The sequence below is a fragment of the Drosophila rhopaloa genome, unplaced genomic scaffold (assembly GCF_018152115.1).
Source record: "Drosophila rhopaloa isolate 14029-0021.01 unplaced genomic scaffold, ASM1815211v1 contig_7, whole genome shotgun sequence".
Lineage (NCBI taxonomy): Eukaryota > Metazoa > Arthropoda > Insecta > Diptera > Drosophilidae > Drosophila > Drosophila rhopaloa.
This window is the reverse complement of record NW_025335167.1, coordinates 53,254-74,396: the sequence shown is the minus strand read 5'-3', so window position 1 is coordinate 74,396 and position 21,143 is coordinate 53,254. Positions and strand designations below refer to the sequence as shown.

The window sequence follows — 21,143 nt, the reverse complement described above, 5'->3', positions numbered from 1 at the left end:
TCTGACCCCATAATTTGGACTTAATAAAACAGATTGCTGGCCGATATCTAGACTATATACTATATAGCTTCGTGACCAGATAAATTCGGTTTATGTTAGACCATAAGCTTGTGGTCTTGTACCTTTATGTTTACAACAAGGCCATATATCGTGTTTTATGACTGGACAGTCTCGGGATAATTACGCACGGTCATGATTCCATTCTGACCATATACTCGTAACCCCTATCTACGGCATTTTCATGGGGTGCCATGGAAATCGCCACTCGCCCAGATAAAATGAAAAATATGGTGGTTTATTTATGGTTTGATTTTGGAATTTCATTTTATTGAACTCAAACGGAAATTTCGCTGGTTTCTTATGCAATTCTAATTAGTGGTTAATTGGCTTGTTTTTTAATATGCTACATATAGTTTACAATTGGTTTTTCTTGGTCAGCGGCGAGGCGGTTCCACTCAGCCAGTCGCTGATGTCAGCACGGTTCCTGGCCAGCCACTCGATGTTGTACTTGATAGTTTCCACGGCCACCAATCGGGAATTGGCTCCTGCTCCGGATTCCGGGTACTTCTCGAAGAACTGCTGCACCTCCTCCAGCTTAATGGAGCTCCTGAAGTTGGCCGTGATCTGGGCGATAAGTCGGCCTAGGTTGCGGTCGTTCAAACTAAAACGGGCGGAGAGCTGTGGCCACTGCTCGCGGTAGAATTCCCAAACGACAGGTTCACCCACGGGATTGGCGGCAATGTACTGCACACAGGTGAAGTAGTCCTGGGAGCGGACAATGCTCTCATTCCCAGCCAGTGCCAGGAATTTGAAGAGAAGCTGGCTATTCTGAACGCCAGACAGTCCATACATCAGTTTCAACTTCTCGCTGGCATCGTCTTCGTCCACGAAGAGTTGGAACAGCTGCTCCCAATTCGACTGGCTGGTGGACTGCTTCGTTCCATAGTAGTAGACGATCTCGCGAAGATCGGGGGCAGGTCGGCTGGTCGGGTTCTGGAGGAAGGCGTTGAAGCGCTGGGCAGCCTGCTCCAAGCAATCCGGCACACCCAAAGCACAGGCAGCGGACAAAATGGAAACCCTCAGGCGACTGCAATGGGGAACGGGAAGGTGGAGATTTATATATCATGTTCCCTTATTGGTGACTCTTCTCGTAAACAGTCACAGCGGTACTAAGCAGCATTATGGAACAAATACTTTATGACAAGAATCTACAAAATTTGTAGTTGCTACAAAATTAAATTCTTTTCTATCTGTTCTATACATTCCTGATAGATATAACAGTTTCTTAGAATATTATGGGTATTGTGAATTTGACTAAGATATTTAAGAACTTCGACCCCGGATGAAATAATTTTACAAATGCAACATCTACCTATATATAAAATCGGACCGTTTGAAACCAAATTCAATATCTTAGTATAAGATAATAAAATAATCCAACAAACTCTTTTTAAGAATGCCACATATTTTCTTCTTAATAGGTATCTAGACATGAAATAAGCCCAATTTAAATTTGTGTGTCCTAGCAAAATAGTTTAAAATTCAGCAATGATCTATCCACCTCTTAACTCGAAAACCTCTACCTAAAAGCATATCTTACTTTTTCAGGTGATTGTTGGCATCCACAGTCCAGCCCACTTCCTCGTACACTCCGGTTATCAGAGTCCTGGCGTAGGAGAGGTAGGACACGTATCCCTCGCTGAACATGAGGCTGCGGTGGAGGGAGACGAGCTTGTCGGCGGCCACATACCAGGGCACAAAGTCACGCTCCTGGCCCAAGTACGCGGTCATCTCCAGGGGAACTTTGTAGGAAAGTTGGCTGGCATCCGCCAGAGCAAAGGCATCGTTCAAGAGGTGGGCACGATCCGCGATGTCGAATCGATCGGGATTGCTGGTCAACTCCTGGATGAGCAGGGTCCACAGGCTCTCCTCGTAGTTCACACGGTAGTAGCCCGTCTGGTGGACATTCAACTTGACCCACTGAACATCGGCGTTGAAGGCAATGCCTACGGTGTCCTCATTGTAGTCATAAATCAGGCTGCCCTCCGAACCATCTTCGGCAGTATAGGTGATCGGAACACTCCACTTGTACCCGTAGGCACTGTCTTCCGGAGCCTCCTCGTAACTAACTGGATTGGAGAGGAATCGCTGCTGGGTGATCTGAAAACCTGCGGCCACCTTGGAAACATTCAAAACCGGATATCCCATCTGTTCGGTCCAGGTGAGCATCAGTTTCTTCACATCCAAGTCGTCTACCAGTGCGTCCACTTCGGTGAGGAAATCATCGGTCTCCGTGTTATTGAACTGGTACTTCACCAGGTAATTGGTCACCGCCTCCTCGAACTTATCGGCCCCAACAAGGGTCTCCAGCATGCGGATCACGGAGCCACCCTTTTCGTAACTGATTGTGTCGAAAATGGCTGTAATCTCATCGGGAGTCTCAACCTTCTGAACAATTGGGTGGGAGGATAGCTTGGCATCGTAGACCAAAACGGGCTGCAGGGCCACGATTTGGAACTGCTCTATCTGGATAGGGAAATTATAGAGATTCAGTATTTATATGCTATCAAATAACGATATATTACCATTCCCCAGTCCGAGTGGACTGCGTTGACTCCCTTGTACTGCATGAAGCGGGCGAATCCCTCGTTTAGCCAGATATCGTTCCACCACTTCATGGTGACCAGATTTCCGAACCACTGATGGACAATCTCGTGGGCCAGGGTTCCGGCAATCGACTGCTTGTTGGCCGTGGAACTGTAGCTGTCATCGTAGAGCAGGGCAGTCTCCCTGTAGGTGACCAGTCCCCAGTGCTCCATCGCCCCCGAAGCGAAGTCGGGAATGGCGGCCATGTCCAGTTTGGTCAGCGGGTAGGGCACCTTGTAGTACTGGATGTAGTACTCGGTGACAGCTGCTCCGAACTCCAGGGCGAAGTCGATTTTGTCCACTTGATGGGAGGTGGCATAGGCCTGCATGGAGAAGTCCTCGCCAATGCCATTGGCCTTCACTGTGGTGGACTTGGAGGCGAAGTCGGACACAATGATGCAGACCAGGTAGGTGCTCATCGACACGCTGGTCTCGAAGATTGCCTCCGTGTAGTCGCCCAAGTAATTGGATTCCTGATTGGATTTTCAAGGGAATCAATGTAATTTAATATTAATATCGCACTTACCGTTTGCTGCATATTGGAAACGGCATGGTAGGCACCACTGGGATGCACCACTGTGATGGCGAATGTAGCTTTCAGTGCAGGTTCATCGAAACAAGGGAAGGCTTGGCGGGCATAGGTGGGCTCGAATTTGGTGGTGGAAATAGTTCTGCAAAGAAGGAATTTTACATTTAAGATTAAGCTTAAAATAAAGTAGAAGCTAGTATACATTAACTAATAAATATTTAAATCGAAATGTCTCTATTCTTACTGCATACTTTTAGGCATTAATATTTAACAATCACCTTGTGGCTCCCGCCTCATTTTGGTAGGTACTGCTGTAGAGACCCACGAGCTTGTCCTTCATCTGGCCATTGAATATGATTCCCAGGGTAATCGTAGCATCCACCGGCAGCACTTCCGTCATGGTGATGATCAGAAACTGTCGCTCCTCCTCCAGTTCGAACGTCTCGACTTCGCGGTTCAGAACATAGACACTTGTAAGGTTCAGGAGATAGGAGTGCAGGATAATCTGGTTGGTTTCCTCCACCACCTGGATCCTGATCCTCAGCTGGCCGGTGAAGCTGCCCGTTTCCAAGTCCGGATGCCAGTAGAGTTCGTAGTGCGTGGGCACCAGCGCCGTGGGCAGGCGGTAATCAATCTGCAAGGGGATATCAGTAATCTAATTCAACTGATTAGCTAAGCCCCTCTGTTACTCACCGTATCCTCACGCTTCGTCCGATAGCGACTCTCTCCATTCCACTCCTCGAAAATATCGATCTTGTCCTGCACATCGCGCAGGTCCTTCGCCAGCTGAGCCTTCTGCACCGCCACCACCACGGTGGCCGTGGCGAAGGCCACCACCGCCCAGGAGAGCACCACCTGCAGCCAATAGCCCGTCAAGAACATCTTTGCAATCGCAGCTATCGCGAGCGACTAACTAGCGGGTTAGTCGGTGGCTCCAGCACTATCCCCTTGTTGCCCAACATTCGGCTCGAACTGATTATGGGCACTCAAATCGGTTTATGTTCGCCCAACTGATTGCGATAAAGATTGGCCAAAAACCGCGATTACGGTCAACCGGACGATTGGGTAAAAACCAGAGATCTCGGGAACGAAACGTATCCACTCGCGTGGCTTATGACACAATATAATGAATTATGTTTTAATCATTTTATTAAAGCCAATCTCACACTTTTCTCTGTCCTTAAAATCTCAATTCACCATTAAAAATTTATTTCGCTTCGCGTCACTGAAGAAAAAATAACAAAACGTATTTTTTTAATAATTATGCAATATAAGTATATTATCTAACTAACATCTGAATTAGCTTTAAAAAAAGAATTAAAAAAAAAAATACTGGCTAATCATCCGAATCTTTTACGACTTACCTTAACTAACAATTATTCTTGCTAACACAAACTGTAAGGCGATTCTTGTATTAAAATTTCATACAGTTTAGGTGTCTCAAATTAAATGCAATCTTATTAAGTGCCCAGTTTATTTCTGATTTTCAAAAGGAATATATTTTATTATGGCGGTTTCATCATATTTTAACTAACTTTCCATTGCTTGTAAATTTTAGGACCGATATTTGGACCATCAATAAATGTCAATCAATCAGGTCATGTCCATTAGTCACACCCATCGAAAACCAAGTTATCAAATCGTCGCAATCAGCCCGATGGATAATTGCTTATTTATAGAGCTGTAATTTCCCATAACTAGCTTATCTTTATTTCCACTTGTTCGGCATATTTTTGCTTAATAATGGCAATTAGGTGAGTCCAAATTAAAAGCGGACCGCGATCGCAAACCACTTCCTCCTCGGACTTTTCTACAGTTGCTGCTTGTCCAGCCAGGCATCCACGCCCTCCAGATTCTCGGCCAGCCAAACGATGTTGTTCTTGACCGTCTCCAGAGCCCTCACTCGGGCAGCTGTGCCCGCTCCGGCCTCCGGATATTTGGCGAAGAACTGCTCCATCTCCTCGAGCTTGGTTTGGGTGCTAAAGCGGGCCGTGATCGAGGGTATCAGGTTGCCCAGGTAGCGCTCGTTCAGGCCAAATCGGTCCACCAGACGCTGCCAGTTCTCCCGGACATAGTCCCAGACCAGGGACTCTCCCACCGGATTCGCCGAGATGTAGGTGAGACAGGTGAAGTAGTCCTGACCCCTCACGTACTCCTCGTTCCAGGCGAGATCAATGTAGCGCTGCAAGATCCAAGGAATTTGCACCGCAGATAGGCCATACATCAGCTTGGACTTCTCGCTGGCATCGGCTTCGTTCACGAAGAGCTCCCACACTGCGTCCCAGACTTCCTGGTCGCCCACAGAGAGGATTCCGTAGTAGTAGACGGTCTCACGGACATCGGCCTTGGGGCGATCCTCCGGCTTTGCCAGCCATGTGCTGAACTGCACTCCGGCCTCAGAGAGGCAGGATTCCAGACCCAGGGAACAGGCGGCACTCAAGGCGGTGACACGAAGGCGACTGGAGATTAGTAAAGTTAATGCATTGTCTAAACGAAGTTAATGATCTCTCCAATGATGTGGAGAGATCACTTACTTATCCAAGTGATCCTCGCCAACTGTCCAGGTGAGATCCTTGTAAATGGGCTCAATCAAGGCTGTGGCATACTTCTTGTACTTGGCATAGCTGGTGGTGTAGTAGAGGGTTCTCTTCAGGGAAGTGAGACGCGAGGCAGCCACGCTCCAGGGGACATAGTCAGCCTCCTTGGCCAAGTACCTAGTCAGCTCAAAGGCCGTCTCATAGGGCAACTGGGTGGAGTCGGCCAGGGCGAAGGCGTCGTTGAGGAGGGAGGCGCGATCTCCAGCGCTGAAGGAGCTGGGCTCAGCCACCAGTTGATCGGCCAGAGCGGTCCACAGATCGGTCTCGTAATTCACCCGATAGTAGCCCACCTGATCGGCGTTGAACTTAATCCACTGGACAGCCGATGGCAGGGTTACAGTGACTGCCAAAAACAAAACATTCAGAGATCAGCAATCTGAAGGAACTGTGGATCTGCATACAGATGGCCCCACTTACTTTCGCTCTGGTCGTGGTTAAACCATTGGCGCTGCACCACCGACTCCGCACTGGTGGTATATGTGATGGGGATCGACCAGCGGTAGCTGTGCGGATAATGTATGTGCGAAATTCGCGATCAGATACCATCCAGGCAATAAGTTCTGCACACTCACTTGAATTCCGAGGGCTCGTGATCTGCGTCATAGTCGTTCGGGTTGGACAAGAAGCGGTTCTGCGTCAATTTGTATTCAGTGTCGGAGACCTTCGTGATCGTGACCACCGGCAGACCCATCTGCGAAAAGAGAGTACCACAAATTGGTTTGAATAATATTCGCCAATTTCATGGGACATCTGTGGGATTACTTGCACCGTCCATGTCAGCATGATGTCTGTGACATTGTAGCCCAAATCCAGTTTGTCGATCTCTGCGAAGAAGTTGCCTGTTTCCGCCGTGGAGTACTTGTACTCGTTCAGATAGTTGGTAACAGCCTGGCGGAAGGTGGTCTCTCCCAGGAAATCCTCCAGCATGCGCACCAGAGAGGATCCCTTGGAGTAGGTGATGGTGTCGAAGATCTCTGTGATCTGGTCGGGATTCTCCACGGTCTGGATGATCGGGTGGGAGCCCAGTGTTCCATCCAAGGTAAGTACGGCATGCAGAGTGCTCACTATGAATTGATCACGCTATGGAGGTTAAGGATTGCAAATTAGATGGGGTATCCTTAAGTTTCCCTGGGGTCACTTACCATTTGCCATTCTGGGTAGACGGCATCCACGCCCAGATACTCGATGAAGCTAGCGAAACCTTCATTTAGCCAAAGATCATTCCACCAGTTCATGGTTACTAAAAATATAGTTAAGAAGGGGGTGATATAATACTTAAATTGGTTAAATAAATGAAATAATTTAATCTACGCTACATTTGAAAGATGATTGAACAATAGTTAGCGCTGTGAAAGAATATTTTTAACTCTATTAAGAACAGTGTTTCTTGACACTTATTATTGATCACTAAAGAAATCGAAATATTTAAGTCTTGTTTTTCTGGAACACCAGCTAAATACCAATTTACCATAATTTAAGCCCCAATCTGTCACCAAAATTTGTTCTTGAATGGAGACTTTGTCGGCCTTTAAAGACTATGGGACTTTACGGTTACTCATAATTAAGGTGCAAGTCTAACAGGTATTCAAATCTCTTAAATTTGTATAAAAACCCAAGTTAATAGAGCAATAATTGAACTTACCCAAGTTTCCGAACCACATGTGAGCGAATTCGTGGGCAATTACGCTGGCGATGCGCTGCTTGTTGCTCGCGGAACTCGTCTCGGCATCGTACAAAAGCGATGTTTCGCGGTAGGTGACCAATCCCCAGTGCTCCATGGCACCGGAGACAAAGTCCGGAATCGCGGCCATGTCCAGCTTGGGCAGGGGATACTCGATTTGGAAGTAGTCGATGTAGTACTCGATGACCCCCTTGCCAATGGTCACTGCGAGATCCACCTTGTCAAGCTGCTCCGGAGTGGCGTAGACGCTCATGTTGAAGGTTTCCCCGATGCCCTTGGTGTCGATCTCCACCTGCTTGAAGCTGAAGTCCGAGACGATGAAGCAGGCCAGGTAGGTGCTCATGGGCACACTCTTCGTGAAGGTGACCTCCTGGAAGGCCCCCTGATTGACAGTCGAACTCACATTCATGTTGGACAGGGCATGGTAATCCTCCCCGGCCGGATGCACCAGGGTAATGGTGAACTCAGCCTTCAGAGCCGGCTCATCGAAGCAGGGAAACGCTTGGCGGGCGTAGGTGGGCTCGAACTTGGAGGTGGCAATCCACTTGCGGGTCTCGTCCTCCTTCACATACGACGAGCTGTACAGGCCCACAATCTTGTTGGCCATGGATCCCTCGAACCCGAGATGCAGATTCACTTCCCTGTCCTGTGCCAGCGGCTCGTTCAGCTGGAGGATCAGGAACTCCCTGACGGGGTCGAACGATTTCTCCACAATCTCCAAAGTGTTACTGCCCGTGTTTAATAGTGACATACTCGAAATGTTCAGGTTGAGGGAGTGCAAGACTATCCTGTCCGTGGCCTCTACAACTTTAATCGTTATGGTCTCCTGACCACTGAACTCGCCCGTCTCGATATCGGGGAACAGGTAGAGATCGTAGTGGCTGGGTATCAGATTGCCGGGCAGTCGGTAGTCGATTTTCTCCACCGGCGCAGCAGTGGTGCCGGGCTCGACTGTAGTTGGAATTGGGGAGACAGTACTTCCCGGAGATGCAGTGGATCCCGGTGTTGCAGTGGATCCCGGAGATGCTGTGCTTCCAGGAGCATTAGTGGGTTCCGGACTACTAGTGCTTCCAGGCTCCCCGGTACTGGGACTGCTGGTGCTGCCAGGACTCGCAGTGGTTGGGGTTGTCGGAGCAGCCGTTGAGGTAAACCCCGCCTCAAGGAGGTCCAGTTTCTCCTGGGCATCGCGCAGATCACTCTTAAGATTTGACTTCTGGACGGCCAGGACAATGGTCGACACAGTGAAGGCCGTGAGCGCCAGGCTCAGGCCGATGGCTACCAACTTGGCGGTGACTATCATGGCCACGTTAATCCGGCGCGGGCGGAGTCCAAAGCGAAACTAAGCTGTCTCCGCGCTGGAAAAGTGACATGTAAGGTAAGGTGGGAGAGCCTCAAGTGGGCCCCTATATCTTAATTGGCTGCTTGCGTTCACAGATTGCTAATCTAATCGAGGTATTAGCCGGGACAAATGTGTGCGGCTGACAATCGCCAGAATTTATAGACCCTGTCATGGCGCTTTGATTAAACTTCGAAAATGCCTAAGATCTGGCGCGTTTTTCCTCGGCAAGTCGGAATTCCAAGCTGACTGCTGAGCCCCGAGGAACTTCCAGTGTCAAGGTCCATGTGTGTTCCTCGATACCCAGGCTTACTTAGACCAATTGAGCAAATTTTTTACTACCTGCGATCCGCCGTCCCTTTCTGTTTCTGTTTTACCCGGCGCTTAGGTCCTAAAAAACCCTTTTCCGGTGCTATGCATACGCGACATTCGACCTAATTAGAGAATCGGTATTTTCATTGTGCTAAAACCCAAACATCGAAATTTCCGCACACGTTTTCGCAACGCCTGGAATTGAAGCACTTATAATGACTTCACAAAGCCGTGAAATGCGAGCTGGAAAAAGGAAGTTCCCAATGAATATATTTGGTTATTATTTTTAATGATCGTCGGTCAAACAGAAAATTTATAAAATAGTTATTTATTAACGTGTAATTTAAAGTGGTATAATTGCCTTAGTAGTTTTGCGGTATCATTCAAGTGCTGATTAGCTTTCATTGCGAAGATAATTTATTCAGGGTTAAGTCGTACTCAGCTTTTCTTCTCATTTAGTATCTTTCTATTAGTGATTATATAAAATAGTAAATAGATAATGTTATCTTGTATCTTAAACTTTTAAAATTTGTTCATAAATAGTAAATAACTATGTTTGAAAGGGGTGTTTAGATAGCAGTTTTATTCGTAGTAAAAGTACTTGTTCAATCGAATCGTTAATTGCCAAAAAGGACAACAAAATTACGAAAAATAATTGTAATTCAAGGATTTCGTCTTTTGTGGTAGATAAATACATTATCAGCGCGAAAAATCCTTAAACAATTTTCGTTATCATCACTCGCTTCTAGGGGTATTAAAGATCATTTGGCCAAATCCTAGGAATTAACTTTGGCTGAGTATAGCAACAACGTTGGCTCTTTCCGTCGGCTCACCACAAAGCGCAATTAATTTTCCAGATTATGTTTACTGTTTGTCATATGTTTTGTTATATAATTGGCTTGGCCAGTCCAAAACCCAAACAAACCCGAAATCGAACCCGTACCCTTAAGCGAATCGGACATTGATGTTGTGCAGTGGGAGTTTGGGGAAATCCGGGCGGACTGAATGGAATTGGCTGGGTTTCATTCATGAGCTCGTCGGGCGCCGCTTGAGATCTACCTGCCTAAGCGTGGGAAAGTTGCCCGCAGCGGGGAAGAGGATCCTCCCAGGATCCCAGGACGAAGGCAGGTAGACGGCGCTGCAGGAAACTGGGCTGCTCCGCAATTGCGTCGCGCTGGCAACCCAGTGGGTTTATTTGTCCTCTGCCGGGAGTTTCTACCCCCTGTCCATGCCAAATTTCCAAGTGGAAAATGGCAAATTTCCGGTTTTTTGACCAGGCCCGAATTTCCCACGGGCCGGCCCCAGGAGGGCGCCCTGATCGCCGGACTATTTAAGTGTGCTGCCCAGCATTCTCATCAATCAGTCGAACCAACGACGTCACCGAGATAACACCAAACACACAACATGCTCTTCGCAATCACTTTATTTTTGGGAGTTACAAGCAGTTTGGCGGCAGTTCTGGAGCCCATGAACTACTACCAGTACACCCAGTTCCAGGCTCCACTCTCCTGGGAGGACATTTCCGACAAGGGTCTGAAGCAGGCCCTCGACAGTTGCCAGCAGAGTTTCCAGTGGCAGCGATGGAACTGTCCAAGCGCGGATTTCGTGGAGAGGCACACAAAGCCTGAGGAATCCTCGCCGAATCGGGAGGATGTCTATGTGGCGGTCATTGCCATGGCAGCTATTGTTCACACCCTGACCAAGGATTGCGCCAATGGCGTCATCGCCGGATGTGGATGCACCGAAAGTGCCCTAAACGTTCCCTGTGCCCATGAGCCCAAAAAAGCGCTGGAACAGTACGAGAAGCACTTCGGATCGGGATCAGGAGCCACTGGACACAATCGACGGGTGGTCGGAGCTCTACTACAGAACTCACTGGAGCAGGAGTGCCGGTGCAAGCAACCAGGATCAGTGCATGGAAAGTGCCAGGAGGAGGAGTGTGTGGCTGTGCTGAAGCCCTTCGAGGCCATCGCCCAGGATCTCCTCCAGATGTACGACGATGCCATCCAACTGGACAGCGCCAGCAGCAACCTCAAGATCATGTGGGAGAACATTCCCCTGGACTCGCTGGTCTTCATGCAGGATTCGCCCAACTACTGCGAGCCGGAGGCGCATGGATTGTGGAAGGGAACGCGGGGTCGCAAGTGCACCAAGGATGGCAGTGGTTCGCTGGAGGAGCGCCTCTCCTGCCAACAGCTGTGCCGGGTCTGCGGCTATCGGGTCAGGTCGCAGCACATCAGATCCGAGCGGAGGTGCAACTGCAAGCTGGTCTGGGGATTCCGCCTCCAGTGCGACGTGTGTGTCCAGCTGGAGAAGCAGTACTCCTGCTACTGAAAATAAATGCGGGGATGGAGTCCAGGACTGGGGCGCTGGTCGAGCCCTGTTAGAAAACTTTGCCTTAATTTAAGTTAATTTATTTGTTTCCACCACTAAGTTATTGCCACAACAAATGCTATCAATAAATACGCAATTTAATATATACATACATACAAAGTTCTGCAATCACTTTTCTTTGAGTTTATGGGCCTTAGCTAATTTATGGAGTCTGCCATTATATCATCGGTTTCGCTGCAGGTGCCCGCATTAAAGATTATCGGGGCTTTTAGACTTTCATTCACAAAAAATGCTATCTACGAAATGAAAGCTAATAATTTAATATTTAATAAATCAGGAACCCCTTAACAAGGCTGTTTTTTGACAATGCTTAAAATATAGAATGAGGACAGACAGCTATTAAGAAAGGGCAGTCTTTCCGCATGTCATTATGCATTCTTCCTGCCCAAATAAAAAGTCAGTTAATCAACCCGATTTCTGTATATGTTTATTTCGAAGCACTAAAAGCCTAGAACCGAAACTTATAGCAATGAGAGATGGAGTGGGAGGGTCTAGCTGATCCAGGTGGTCGGCTTGCCCTCCACCCGGTAGCCATTGTAGGCGGCAGCCGCCGAGGAGGCAGCGGCGGCCAGCTCGGACCGCCGACTTGGTTCGCCGGCCCAGTAGGAGGGCACCTCGTAGCTCTGCACCATCTTGTTGCCATTCTTTATGGCCGAGATGATCAGCAGGAAGATGGCCAGCTTGCCCACCAGAATGGACTTGACCAACAGCAACTTCAGCTTGGTGACCAGAAATGGAACAATGGCCGATTGGATGAGGAAGGGGAGGATGAAGAGTGGCAAGACTTTGGTGATCATGTCGTACTTCTTGCCGCGACCTAGTGAGAATATAATATTAAGTTGAATTTTAAATAGTCTTATTCCTATTCAACCCACCTTCTTCGCTGTTATCTAGGGTGAGCCAGCGAGCTCCCATGATCTCCTTGAGATTCTCGCCATCCAGCTTCACGTGCACAATGTCGTTGCTCATGTCCAGACTGACATTTAGCCCGGGACCCACATGATAACGCTCTATTCTCTCGTCTTCCGGGGAAGGATCGGGCTGATCCGTTTCGGATTCCACCTCCAACTCATCCCGCCGCTTGTTTCGATCCTTGCGCTTGCGTTTGCGCCGCTTTTTGCCAGCCAGGGACTCTTTGTCATCGTAGTTTGTGGACTCCGTTTGGGTCTCCATCAGAGCCTCCGCCTGGGCGTCCTGGCGGATCTCCTGGGCCAGGGAATCCCTGGGGTCCAACTGCTCGGGATCCCCCGACTCCGGGTTCTCATTCTCGGACATCGGAGGGGCACTCACGCGATCCCGCAGTCGTTTCTTGTACTCACTGGTCGTCTTGTTGCCCAGATAGGTGCTCTTGTAGTTCTTGTAGATGCCCATGAAGATGTGCGAGTTCTTGCGCAGCGCCTGCTTGTCCTCCGGCTCATAGCTGCTGGCCAATCCCCGAGCCGCCTCTTGGCTGGAGGTGGATGTCTCCTGGCCACCACCGGAATCGGTGTCCTGGCCAAGGGCCAGCGAGGTGCAGAGCACGCTCAGTAAAAGGAATCTCACCAGGCCGCTCATCTCTGCTGCATCCGAGTCTTCGTGTTGCCGCTGCAGTGGTCAGATGCAAAATGTGGCACGATCGGCGGTAGCCAAGCGTTTTATCAACTCCGAAGAAAGCTGAAGAAACGCGGTGGAAAAGCGGCAGAGAAGCTGCAGAAAAGCCAGAGCTAGCTGCATTCTGAGGCTTGAATTGGCATTGGAATTGAGCACAGACAACTGAAAGAGTCGCCGCAATGTGGCCGCTGCATCAGCAACCTGTTGCAGGTTGCAGGTTGCACTGTGGCGGGCTGCCGCCGCTAGAACACGATTCTTGTGCTGGATCCTCTTCAATTAAATTGCCACTCGTCCAAGCCGATGTCTGTGTTAGAGGAAAAATATCTGGAGTAGGCCTCCAATTTCTCAGTGATCTCGCTCATTGATTTCTTTTAGCTTTAATTGCCCCTGGACCCCGTGGTCACCCCGTGGTCACCGCTGCGACACTGGCATGGGCATTGGCCATAAATAACGCCGGCTCTCTAAGTAGCCTGCTAACGGTTCCCGACTCCATTCTTTACCCCACGGCTCAGACTCCTCCAATTAACGCTGACGGCCATCGCATGGGAAAGTTGTTGACAAAACTGGCGCAGGCGGCAGATCACTCTGGAAATCCAGAGTAGAAAGTAAATTCTATCCGTTGGCCGTTGCGAAAAATCCGCTTTACGTATTTGGTCTCCTAATTTACTTTCACACAATTAGCAAACCAATACTCCAATTTGCAATAGGGAAATCTTTAAGCTGAGCGATCGCGGTAGTCATGGTTTTATTTCCCCAATAACATGGACGGCATGGCTATGTTTTATTTCCACCATGTCACAGTTCGATAACACACCAGCTAATCTTATCTTTTTTTCAATAAAAAGTCGGCTAATCCATTTCAGATGATAGCCAAAACACGCCAAACAAAGTGTTAAAAATATGGTCGCCAAGTTTAGTCACTAAAAACATCTTAATATTCATAAAAAAAGTTTAAGGCACTTTTAACTATAACTATAACATTTTTAACTATATGTGTATACAAACAAGATTAAGACATTTACTAGACGGCTTTTTCAGACCTAGTTACCTATAAATATGAGTTTGGAAACCAAATAAAACTCTGTGAAGCTTAAAACTAAAGTAATTTTTATAATGAAGAATAAAACGTGGAAAAGTTGTGGGCCTCTTTTAATACATTTAAACAAAATGGCAGGCCTGCAGACAGTTAAAGCTTGATATTTGCATTTTTATTTATATCCGTTAATGAAAGTGAATTGCAGTGTCGAGGGCGTGGTATGCCAACCATTCATCAATGAAAATCCGTTAGCCAAAGGGTGAAACATAGTTGCCGTTTTTAACCACAGGTATAGATTATAAATTAAAATGCAGTACCTCATTGTTAATTAGCTGATAAATCATTATCGGCCAGCGACAAAAAATGAAAGCGAATTGGTCGCCGATGAGAAGTGGCGACGGCCTTGGGTGCTGCCCTCAATATAGACACGCGTCGTGAAAGAATGCCCATGTCCAAGTTCCATGTTCAAGTTCCATGTCCAAGTTCCTATGCAGCACACCCCCAAATGCGTTGGGCCCGAAAAAGGGCCCTTGGCAGTAGTGAAAATAATGACAGACTGTATGCATATTCAAAGAAATGCACTCGAAAGAACAATTCAAATGTCACAAGTGTCATGGAAATATTCTTCAAACTGTTTCTAACTAATGTTTCTAATGAAATCAAAAAATCATCTCTAACTTTAATAAGATTTTTAAGAATTTAAGCTGTTTGACAAAAAATGCTCAAAGTCCAATTGAATATATTCTATTCTGGCTAATTACATACAATTTTTTAGTTAAGAATACTTTCATTATGGTAAAAATAACCTTTATTAACATGAATGTGATCACCAATTCTAGATATTCAACTTTGAGTTCGGTATTCTAAAAACGTTTAAGGATAAATATAACCTTTAGAAACTTTCTGAGTCTAAAAAAATGCTCTGAGCGTAATTTTTCTGAGTGTACCGGCATCTTTGAGTAGGGACAGAGGTATGCGTCGTATGGCAGCGGCACGATTTGCTTGTTTTGGCGCACGTTCGTGCTACGCTGCGGCTGCGCGATGTCCGGCTGCCGAATTTCAAGTAGCCGCCCAGTGAGCCGTCCCAGACCCTCGTCGATAAAAGCCAATGTCAATGTGAGCCCTCCATTCAATTGTTAGCCAGTGCCGCAGTCGAGCAGTGCAGTGTCAATCGGATTACCAGATACTCAAGCCCAAGGAACCAACGATCATCGAATCAAATCGAAATGGCCGCCAACCAGAAGATTGTGTTTGCCCTCATGTGCCTGTTTTTGGCCTGTGATTTGGTGCTGGGTCAGCAGCAGGCGGCCAACAGCTCGGAGACGGATTCGGATGTGGCGGGTTAGTGCACAAAATATTTCAAATACCTTGCTCCGGTTTAAAATTAGATCGGATTATTTTATCCAGTGGAATATCCTCGAGAAAGTAGTTTGATATTTTTCAAGGAAATATTCATTATTTTCTTTGGTAAAAATCATTATCTTAATAAAACAAAAATACCAAGAGTCGTTTTCAAGTGCTTGTTTAACTTGACCTGTGTGGCAACTGAAGAACTACAATTTTTGATACCAAACATTAAAATGAATATTTTATTTAATTTGAATTTATTGCATTTTATTATTTACACTCAGCTAATTTAATTTATTTAATATTAATGGGTAATTATTTGTGTACAAAAATATTGTTTAATGTCCTTCAAAAAAATTTTCTTTTTTGTATATGCAATTAACTGATTTATTCTATCCCCAGAAAGCCGTACTTTTGGCCATCATTTCCTGCGGCGTATCAGCTTCGCCCTGGTGCCCGGTGCCTTCGTCGTGGGCGTGATCACCACCCTGCTGGCGGCCTTGACCGTGGTCTCCATCAAGGGATTGGGCGTGGGCGTCATCCTGCTGGTGCTGGCCATCGGTCAGATGCTTTCCCGAGCTCTGCCCGTCCAGGCAGCCGCCGCGTATGCCGCTGCTCCGGTTCAAGTTCCCGTCCAGGCTCCAGTGCCCGTGGTCTACTCCCACTCGCACACCCAGCAGCCCGTCTGGTTGGAGAAGGAGTGGTAGGGAGGATCGTTCGACTGGGCCAGGATTCGATGCAGGACGAGCTGGTAGCGGGCCAGGACTCACACTTACCTCAGCCTCAGCGAGCATGCAACCAAATAATAATTTAAGTCTAGTTTAAATTATTTATTTAACTTATTTATTTATTACAAGTCCAGGATGGCAAAGTCATTCAGCAGAGAATTTTTGCTATTGTATAATGATATTAGTCTGCTGAATGATATAATAAATTTAAATTCATATTAATTAAAATTGAATCATTGAAAAACATTCAGCCAATATTTGTTCTTATAAATAATAACTAGTAAACAATATGGTTGTCTTAAAAAAAAATAATTTAGATATGACTATAATAAAAGCATGAAATAGCATCCTAAAGCTTTGTTATCAGTGTCAGACTAATCAATCAATAATCGAAATTTTCAGCGCCCATGGATTTTATTTGATTGCGTGTGTTTTTCTGCTGCCGCAATGGAAAGTGAAATTTCTATCTCATTATGAATTCGGCGGAGGGCGTTCGTGATTTACGGTTCTTTTAACTGCTCTTCCGCAGTGTCGCACGTAATGAAAGTCAATTGATACTCCCAGTTCCAAAAATAATCAAAATGGGTCACTGTTAGTCGAACCAGCAATACCGATAATTGGCTGGGGCCCGGATTTCTCCTTGACTATACCGATACCTCATTATGGTTATAGACTAATTAATTAACTCTCACTTGATCCATCGACACTTAATTCAAAGCATATCCATTTTCTAGCCATCCAGCCGCTCAATCATCTCGAATCCGGCTTTAATTGTTCCACTTTGTAGCAATTTTTACAATTTTGCAGTCTGTCAACAAAGTAACGCGTCTTATGGATACACTTGCACATACATAAGATATTCAATTAATTTGTTTAATTTAATAGAGAATACTCCTACGTAGGGAAGTTTTATTCCTAACTAAAGGTGTTGTGCGACTATTATGACTTATGTTATTGGGATGGAAACATTTTATATATTTTTATACACATACTTTAGAGTTGCACTTTTTCAGGAATAGCTGTCAAGATATCAATCAAATGATTATATTTGCTGACAGATTAATCAACCAAAATTAAGTATTGCCTTGGATGGTAAATAAAAGTAATATTTAACGAAAAAAATCTAATAACAACCTAATCATTACATTATAATATTTCTTTAACCATTTCTTTCCTATTGTTACTATACAACTGTACAAATTCTATACTTTGATGCTTCATAAATATTTAAAAAGCGACTCGTGTTCATGGAGTTGTTTTACTCCGATACAAAGTGTGAAAATTTTCAATGTTCACCAAACACCTGGGGCATGATTTACTTTTACTTGCAGACGCAGTGGTGACACAGTTAAAGCAGCTGAAATACGAGCCAAGTGCGCCACATTCGCAGCTAGGAAAGAGCTGATTCTGACAGAGATTAGAGACCTCATGGGGTTCTGGATTCAGAATTTCGGTTGTAAACAATCGAATGTATCGGCCGTAAGTCAGACAAGTGGGGCATATAGCAAGTGGCATGTGGCAAGTAAGAGCAACTGCCGCCTGACCCGCTAAACTAAATCTAAGAGGCAGCCAAGCGTTGGCGATCGCAAACCAGTTGGCCCGGCCGGAGGAAAGTAGTGGCCAAGAACTGGCATTCGGCGGCCAGACAATCGGGCTAGGATGGCAGCTGCTCTTGGCCAAGATGTGCATTCAGTTTTGCACTGTCACTGCTGCGGTGCAGTTGTGTTGTGTTGGCAGGAAAAAAGGAAAGGAAAACATACAGAAAATGCGGGCCATCCCAGCAAGATCCTCATCCTGGCACGTCCTGCTCGGACTTTGCCTGTGTCTCTGCCTGACTTTCCACCCATCCCATGGCCATGATGCAGTGCCTCCTAGCGAAGACCTCAACCCGAACGACACTGGTCGCAGTCAGTCGGCGGCGAATAGTGTGTCATACTTTAAGGCGTCGATTCCGATGCGGATCTACGAGTGCCTGCGCGAGTTCAGCATGCTACACTGCACGAAATTGTACGTGCTGCAGAAGATGGACGAGCGCCGCCAGCTGCCCAATAGTGGCAACCTGACCCGCGACTTCGTGGACCAGTTCTTCGGCGAGGAGACCCAGATGGGCAGTCTGGTGGGCAAGAAGTACCAAAAGATGTCCGAGAAGGAGCTCAACCAGCGCCTGGTGGTCAACTTCCAGCGCTTCTTCAAGCACCGCGACCTCAAGCTGCACTTCCTCTCCGGAATGCTGGTGAAGATCGTGCCCAGCAAGGACAACAAGCTTAAGTTCTCGCTTAAAAAGAGTAAGTAGAAGTAATAAAAACAACATTGAAAACAACATTAATTAAAATTCGGAATATAAACAGTAATTATTCAAACATTTATCAAATACAATGTAGTATAAAATTTAAGTTTTGTATATGACCTTTTCATATTTAAAAAGATAATAATATTTATGCTTCAAAATTAAAATTCATTCACTTGATTTCTATGAACACGTATTAATTTAACTTTCACACATTTGATGATAGTATATTAATTATACTTTTCATATAACACGTTTAACAAGATTGAATTTAAGCGTGGATTTAATCGTTTTAAAATATTCAACGCAGAGCGGAAACAAATGGTGGTGGAATTCTATGCAGTGAATTTCAAGTGAACATATATTAGAAATGTATAGGGGCTGTTTTGCCTGCAACATTCGAGAACTTTGTTCGAACAATGGCATGATTTTACAACATTGTAACTTTGTAAGCCTCTACATTTTAGAGTACTTACATACAAATAAATTTTAATTGGTAAGTGCATATGAAGCAGTCCTTAAATTCATTTAACCTAATTTCACTTTAACACTTCTTTACATATGCACCCCTATAAATATAAACATAACCTTGCACCTCCTGAAAATTATTCGCAAAATATTTGCCCTACGGCTCTGAAAGCTAGGTTCAATTCAAATTTAAAACAATGAAATTCTTTAAATATCATTGCATATTTCGATGTTTTCTGAAGTTAAAGTGCATATAAAAAATACCTAAAAAATAGCTGACTTCAAAAAACGTTAATATATTAATATAAATAACGATTATTATTTTTATAAATCGAATTTATGAGCAATGAACTTTAACTTTGCCATATGTTATCATTTCAGCTCCCAAATTGGAGCGGATGGGACGTTCCCGCCGACGTGAAACGGAGGAGATGGAGCTGAACCTAATGAATCTCCCGTCTATTAGTGGTGCAGGTGCCATTAGCGGAAGTGTGGAGAACTATGAACCGGAAGCGGAGGGCGATTCCAAGCAGCAGGGCGCACTGGGAGGCGGAGGGGGCGTGGCTGGGGGTGAGGGCGGCGGCGGGGGACTGCTGGGCAAGCGGAAGAAGAAGAACTCGTACAAGGTGACCATGATGCAGGTGGCTGTGCCCATGCTGATCTTCCCCGTCGTCCTGCTGGGCAGCCTGTTGCCCTTCATCCTGCCGGCCCTCAAAATGGCCACCATTCTGTCGCTGGTTATGAACAATGGCGCCTTTATGGCGGCTTTACTGTACGCAGCCCGCACCCAGTTCAACACCCACGAGGAGCAGCACATCAGCTACAGTTAGCTCTCTCACTAATGTCCACCCTGTTTGCCCACTTTTGCAATAAAGGCTGTCTCCTGTGTTTTGGCTTCATTTTTCCTAAGTCTCTGGTTTGTTGATTTAAATCAAAACAGCTCACGTCGTTTAAGAAACAACAAACTAGCAATCGAAAATCAAAAACAAAACTTCACTTTTTATTTTTCATTTTTAAACTGTTTTTAAATGAAAAGTACAAGAAATCTCATCAGAAAATCATTTTTCATTGATAATAAGAACAATACCGCCATTGTTTAAATCATTTTTATACCCTTGCAGAGGGTATTATAAGTTCAGTCAAAAGTTTGCAAGGCAGTGAAGGAGACATTTCCTAGGGTCGGAAAAGTATTTATATTCTTGATCAGCATCACCAGGAAGTCGATCTAGCCATGTCTGTCTGTCCGTCCGTCCGTTTCTACGCAAACTAAACCCTCAGTTTTAAAGCTATCTGCTTAAAACTTTCCCAAAAGTCGGAACGAGCCAGATCGGGCGACTATATAATATAGCTGCCATATAACTGAACGATCGGAAATGCCATAACTTTGGTGTTTTTAAAGTTAGGAAGTTGGGATTTTCTATGGGTTTTATTTTTGGCCAATCAATCCGACCAATCAAAGTTCATAAGGATCTGCCGACTATATCCTATAGCTGCGATATAACTGAACAATCGGAATGGCATAACTTTGGTGTTTTTAAAGTTAGGATGTTGGGATTTCCTATGGGACTTACTTTTGGCAAATCAATCCGACCTTCCAAATTACACAAGGATCGGCCGACTATATCCTATAGCTGCCATATAACTGAACGATAACTTTGGTGTTTTTAAAGTTAGGAAGTTAGGATTTTATATTGGCCAACCAATATAATTTACAGAATATTCTGCAAGGGTATATCAACTTCGGCTCCGGTCGAAGTTAGCTTTCCGTTCTTGTTTAGTCCTTATTTCACACTTTCGTTTTTGGCCAATTTAACCAGCATTTAAATGTTCGTATTAGTGTCACAAAGTGAGGTCCATTTAAAGTTTTGCAATTGATTTCTTAAAACTTACACAAGTATAGCCAAATAGCAAGATATGAGAACAATGCATTTAAACTTTTTATTGGTAGTTATAATAATAAAGCGTTCTTACAGTGTCGATGGGTTAATGAGAACTAGTAAATTTTGAAATTATTTTATCGTATTTAAAAACTTAATTACAGTAAAGGCACAGTAAAGAACGTAAAAGTATATAAGTTAAGTGATCGTAAACAAGTCGTAAAAACACATTCATTCAGTGGTTAACGATATCGCTTGCTTCAACATCATGTTGTTACTTGCCTTTGAAAATCTAAAAAAAATCTTTATTAAAAA

The 21,143-nt window shown here is 45.4% G+C and overlaps 6 protein-coding genes across 6 annotated transcripts; 3 read left to right on the top strand and 3 right to left on the bottom strand.

The window, feature by feature from the left end:
• Positions 1–298: 298 nt before the first annotated feature.
• On the bottom strand, positions 299–4,271 carry LOC108045535 (glutamyl aminopeptidase). Its single transcript, XM_017124902.2, has 6 exons — positions 3,869–4,271; positions 3,454–3,809; positions 3,173–3,317; positions 2,586–3,119; positions 1,601–2,526; positions 299–1,087 (listed from the first exon to the last, which is right to left on the bottom strand). The coding sequence occupies exons 1-6, from the start codon at positions 4,055–4,057 to the stop codon at positions 415–417; spliced, it is 2,823 nt and encodes a 940-aa protein (XP_016980391.2). The 5' UTR covers positions 4,058–4,271; the 3' UTR covers positions 299–414.
• Positions 4,272–4,862: 591 nt separating this feature from the next.
• On the bottom strand, positions 4,863–8,786 carry LOC108045539 (glutamyl aminopeptidase). The gene is made up of 7 exons (XM_017124907.2): positions 7,415–8,786; positions 6,915–7,012; positions 6,535–6,852; positions 6,345–6,463; positions 6,190–6,275; positions 5,710–6,115; positions 4,863–5,634 (listed from the first exon to the last, which is right to left on the bottom strand). Exons 1-7 carry the CDS (start codon positions 8,751–8,753, stop codon positions 4,986–4,988), a joined length of 3,015 nt encoding a protein of 1,004 aa, XP_016980396.1. The 5' UTR covers positions 8,754–8,786; the 3' UTR covers positions 4,863–4,985.
• Positions 8,787–10,476: 1,690 nt separating this feature from the next.
• On the top strand, positions 10,477–11,558 carry LOC108045531 (wnt inhibitor of Dorsal protein). The gene has a single exon (XM_017124898.2). It carries the CDS (start codon positions 10,506–10,508, stop codon positions 11,433–11,435), a length of 930 nt encoding a protein of 309 aa, XP_016980387.2. The 5' UTR covers positions 10,477–10,505; the 3' UTR covers positions 11,436–11,558.
• A 428-nt stretch (positions 11,559–11,986) lies between these two features.
• LOC108045534 lies at positions 11,987–13,059 on the bottom strand. Its single transcript, XM_017124901.2, has 2 exons — positions 12,371–13,059; positions 11,987–12,312 (listed from the first exon to the last, which is right to left on the bottom strand). Exons 1-2 carry the CDS (start codon positions 13,047–13,049, stop codon positions 11,987–11,989), a joined length of 1,005 nt encoding a protein of 334 aa, XP_016980390.2. The 5' UTR covers positions 13,050–13,059.
• Positions 13,060–15,241: 2,182 nt separating this feature from the next.
• LOC108045532 (protein apnoia) lies at positions 15,242–16,543 on the top strand. Its single transcript, XM_017124899.2, has 2 exons — positions 15,242–15,462; positions 15,871–16,543. Exons 1-2 carry the CDS (start codon positions 15,348–15,350, stop codon positions 16,173–16,175), a joined length of 420 nt encoding a protein of 139 aa, XP_016980388.1. The 5' UTR covers positions 15,242–15,347; the 3' UTR covers positions 16,176–16,543.
• A 1,418-nt stretch (positions 16,544–17,961) lies between these two features.
• Positions 17,962–19,781, top strand: LOC108045533. Its single transcript, XM_017124900.2, has 2 exons — positions 17,962–18,481; positions 19,333–19,781. The coding sequence occupies exons 1-2, from the start codon at positions 17,962–17,964 to the stop codon at positions 19,779–19,781; spliced, it is 969 nt and encodes a 322-aa protein (XP_016980389.2).
• The last annotated feature ends 1,362 nt before the right edge of the window (positions 19,782–21,143 follow it).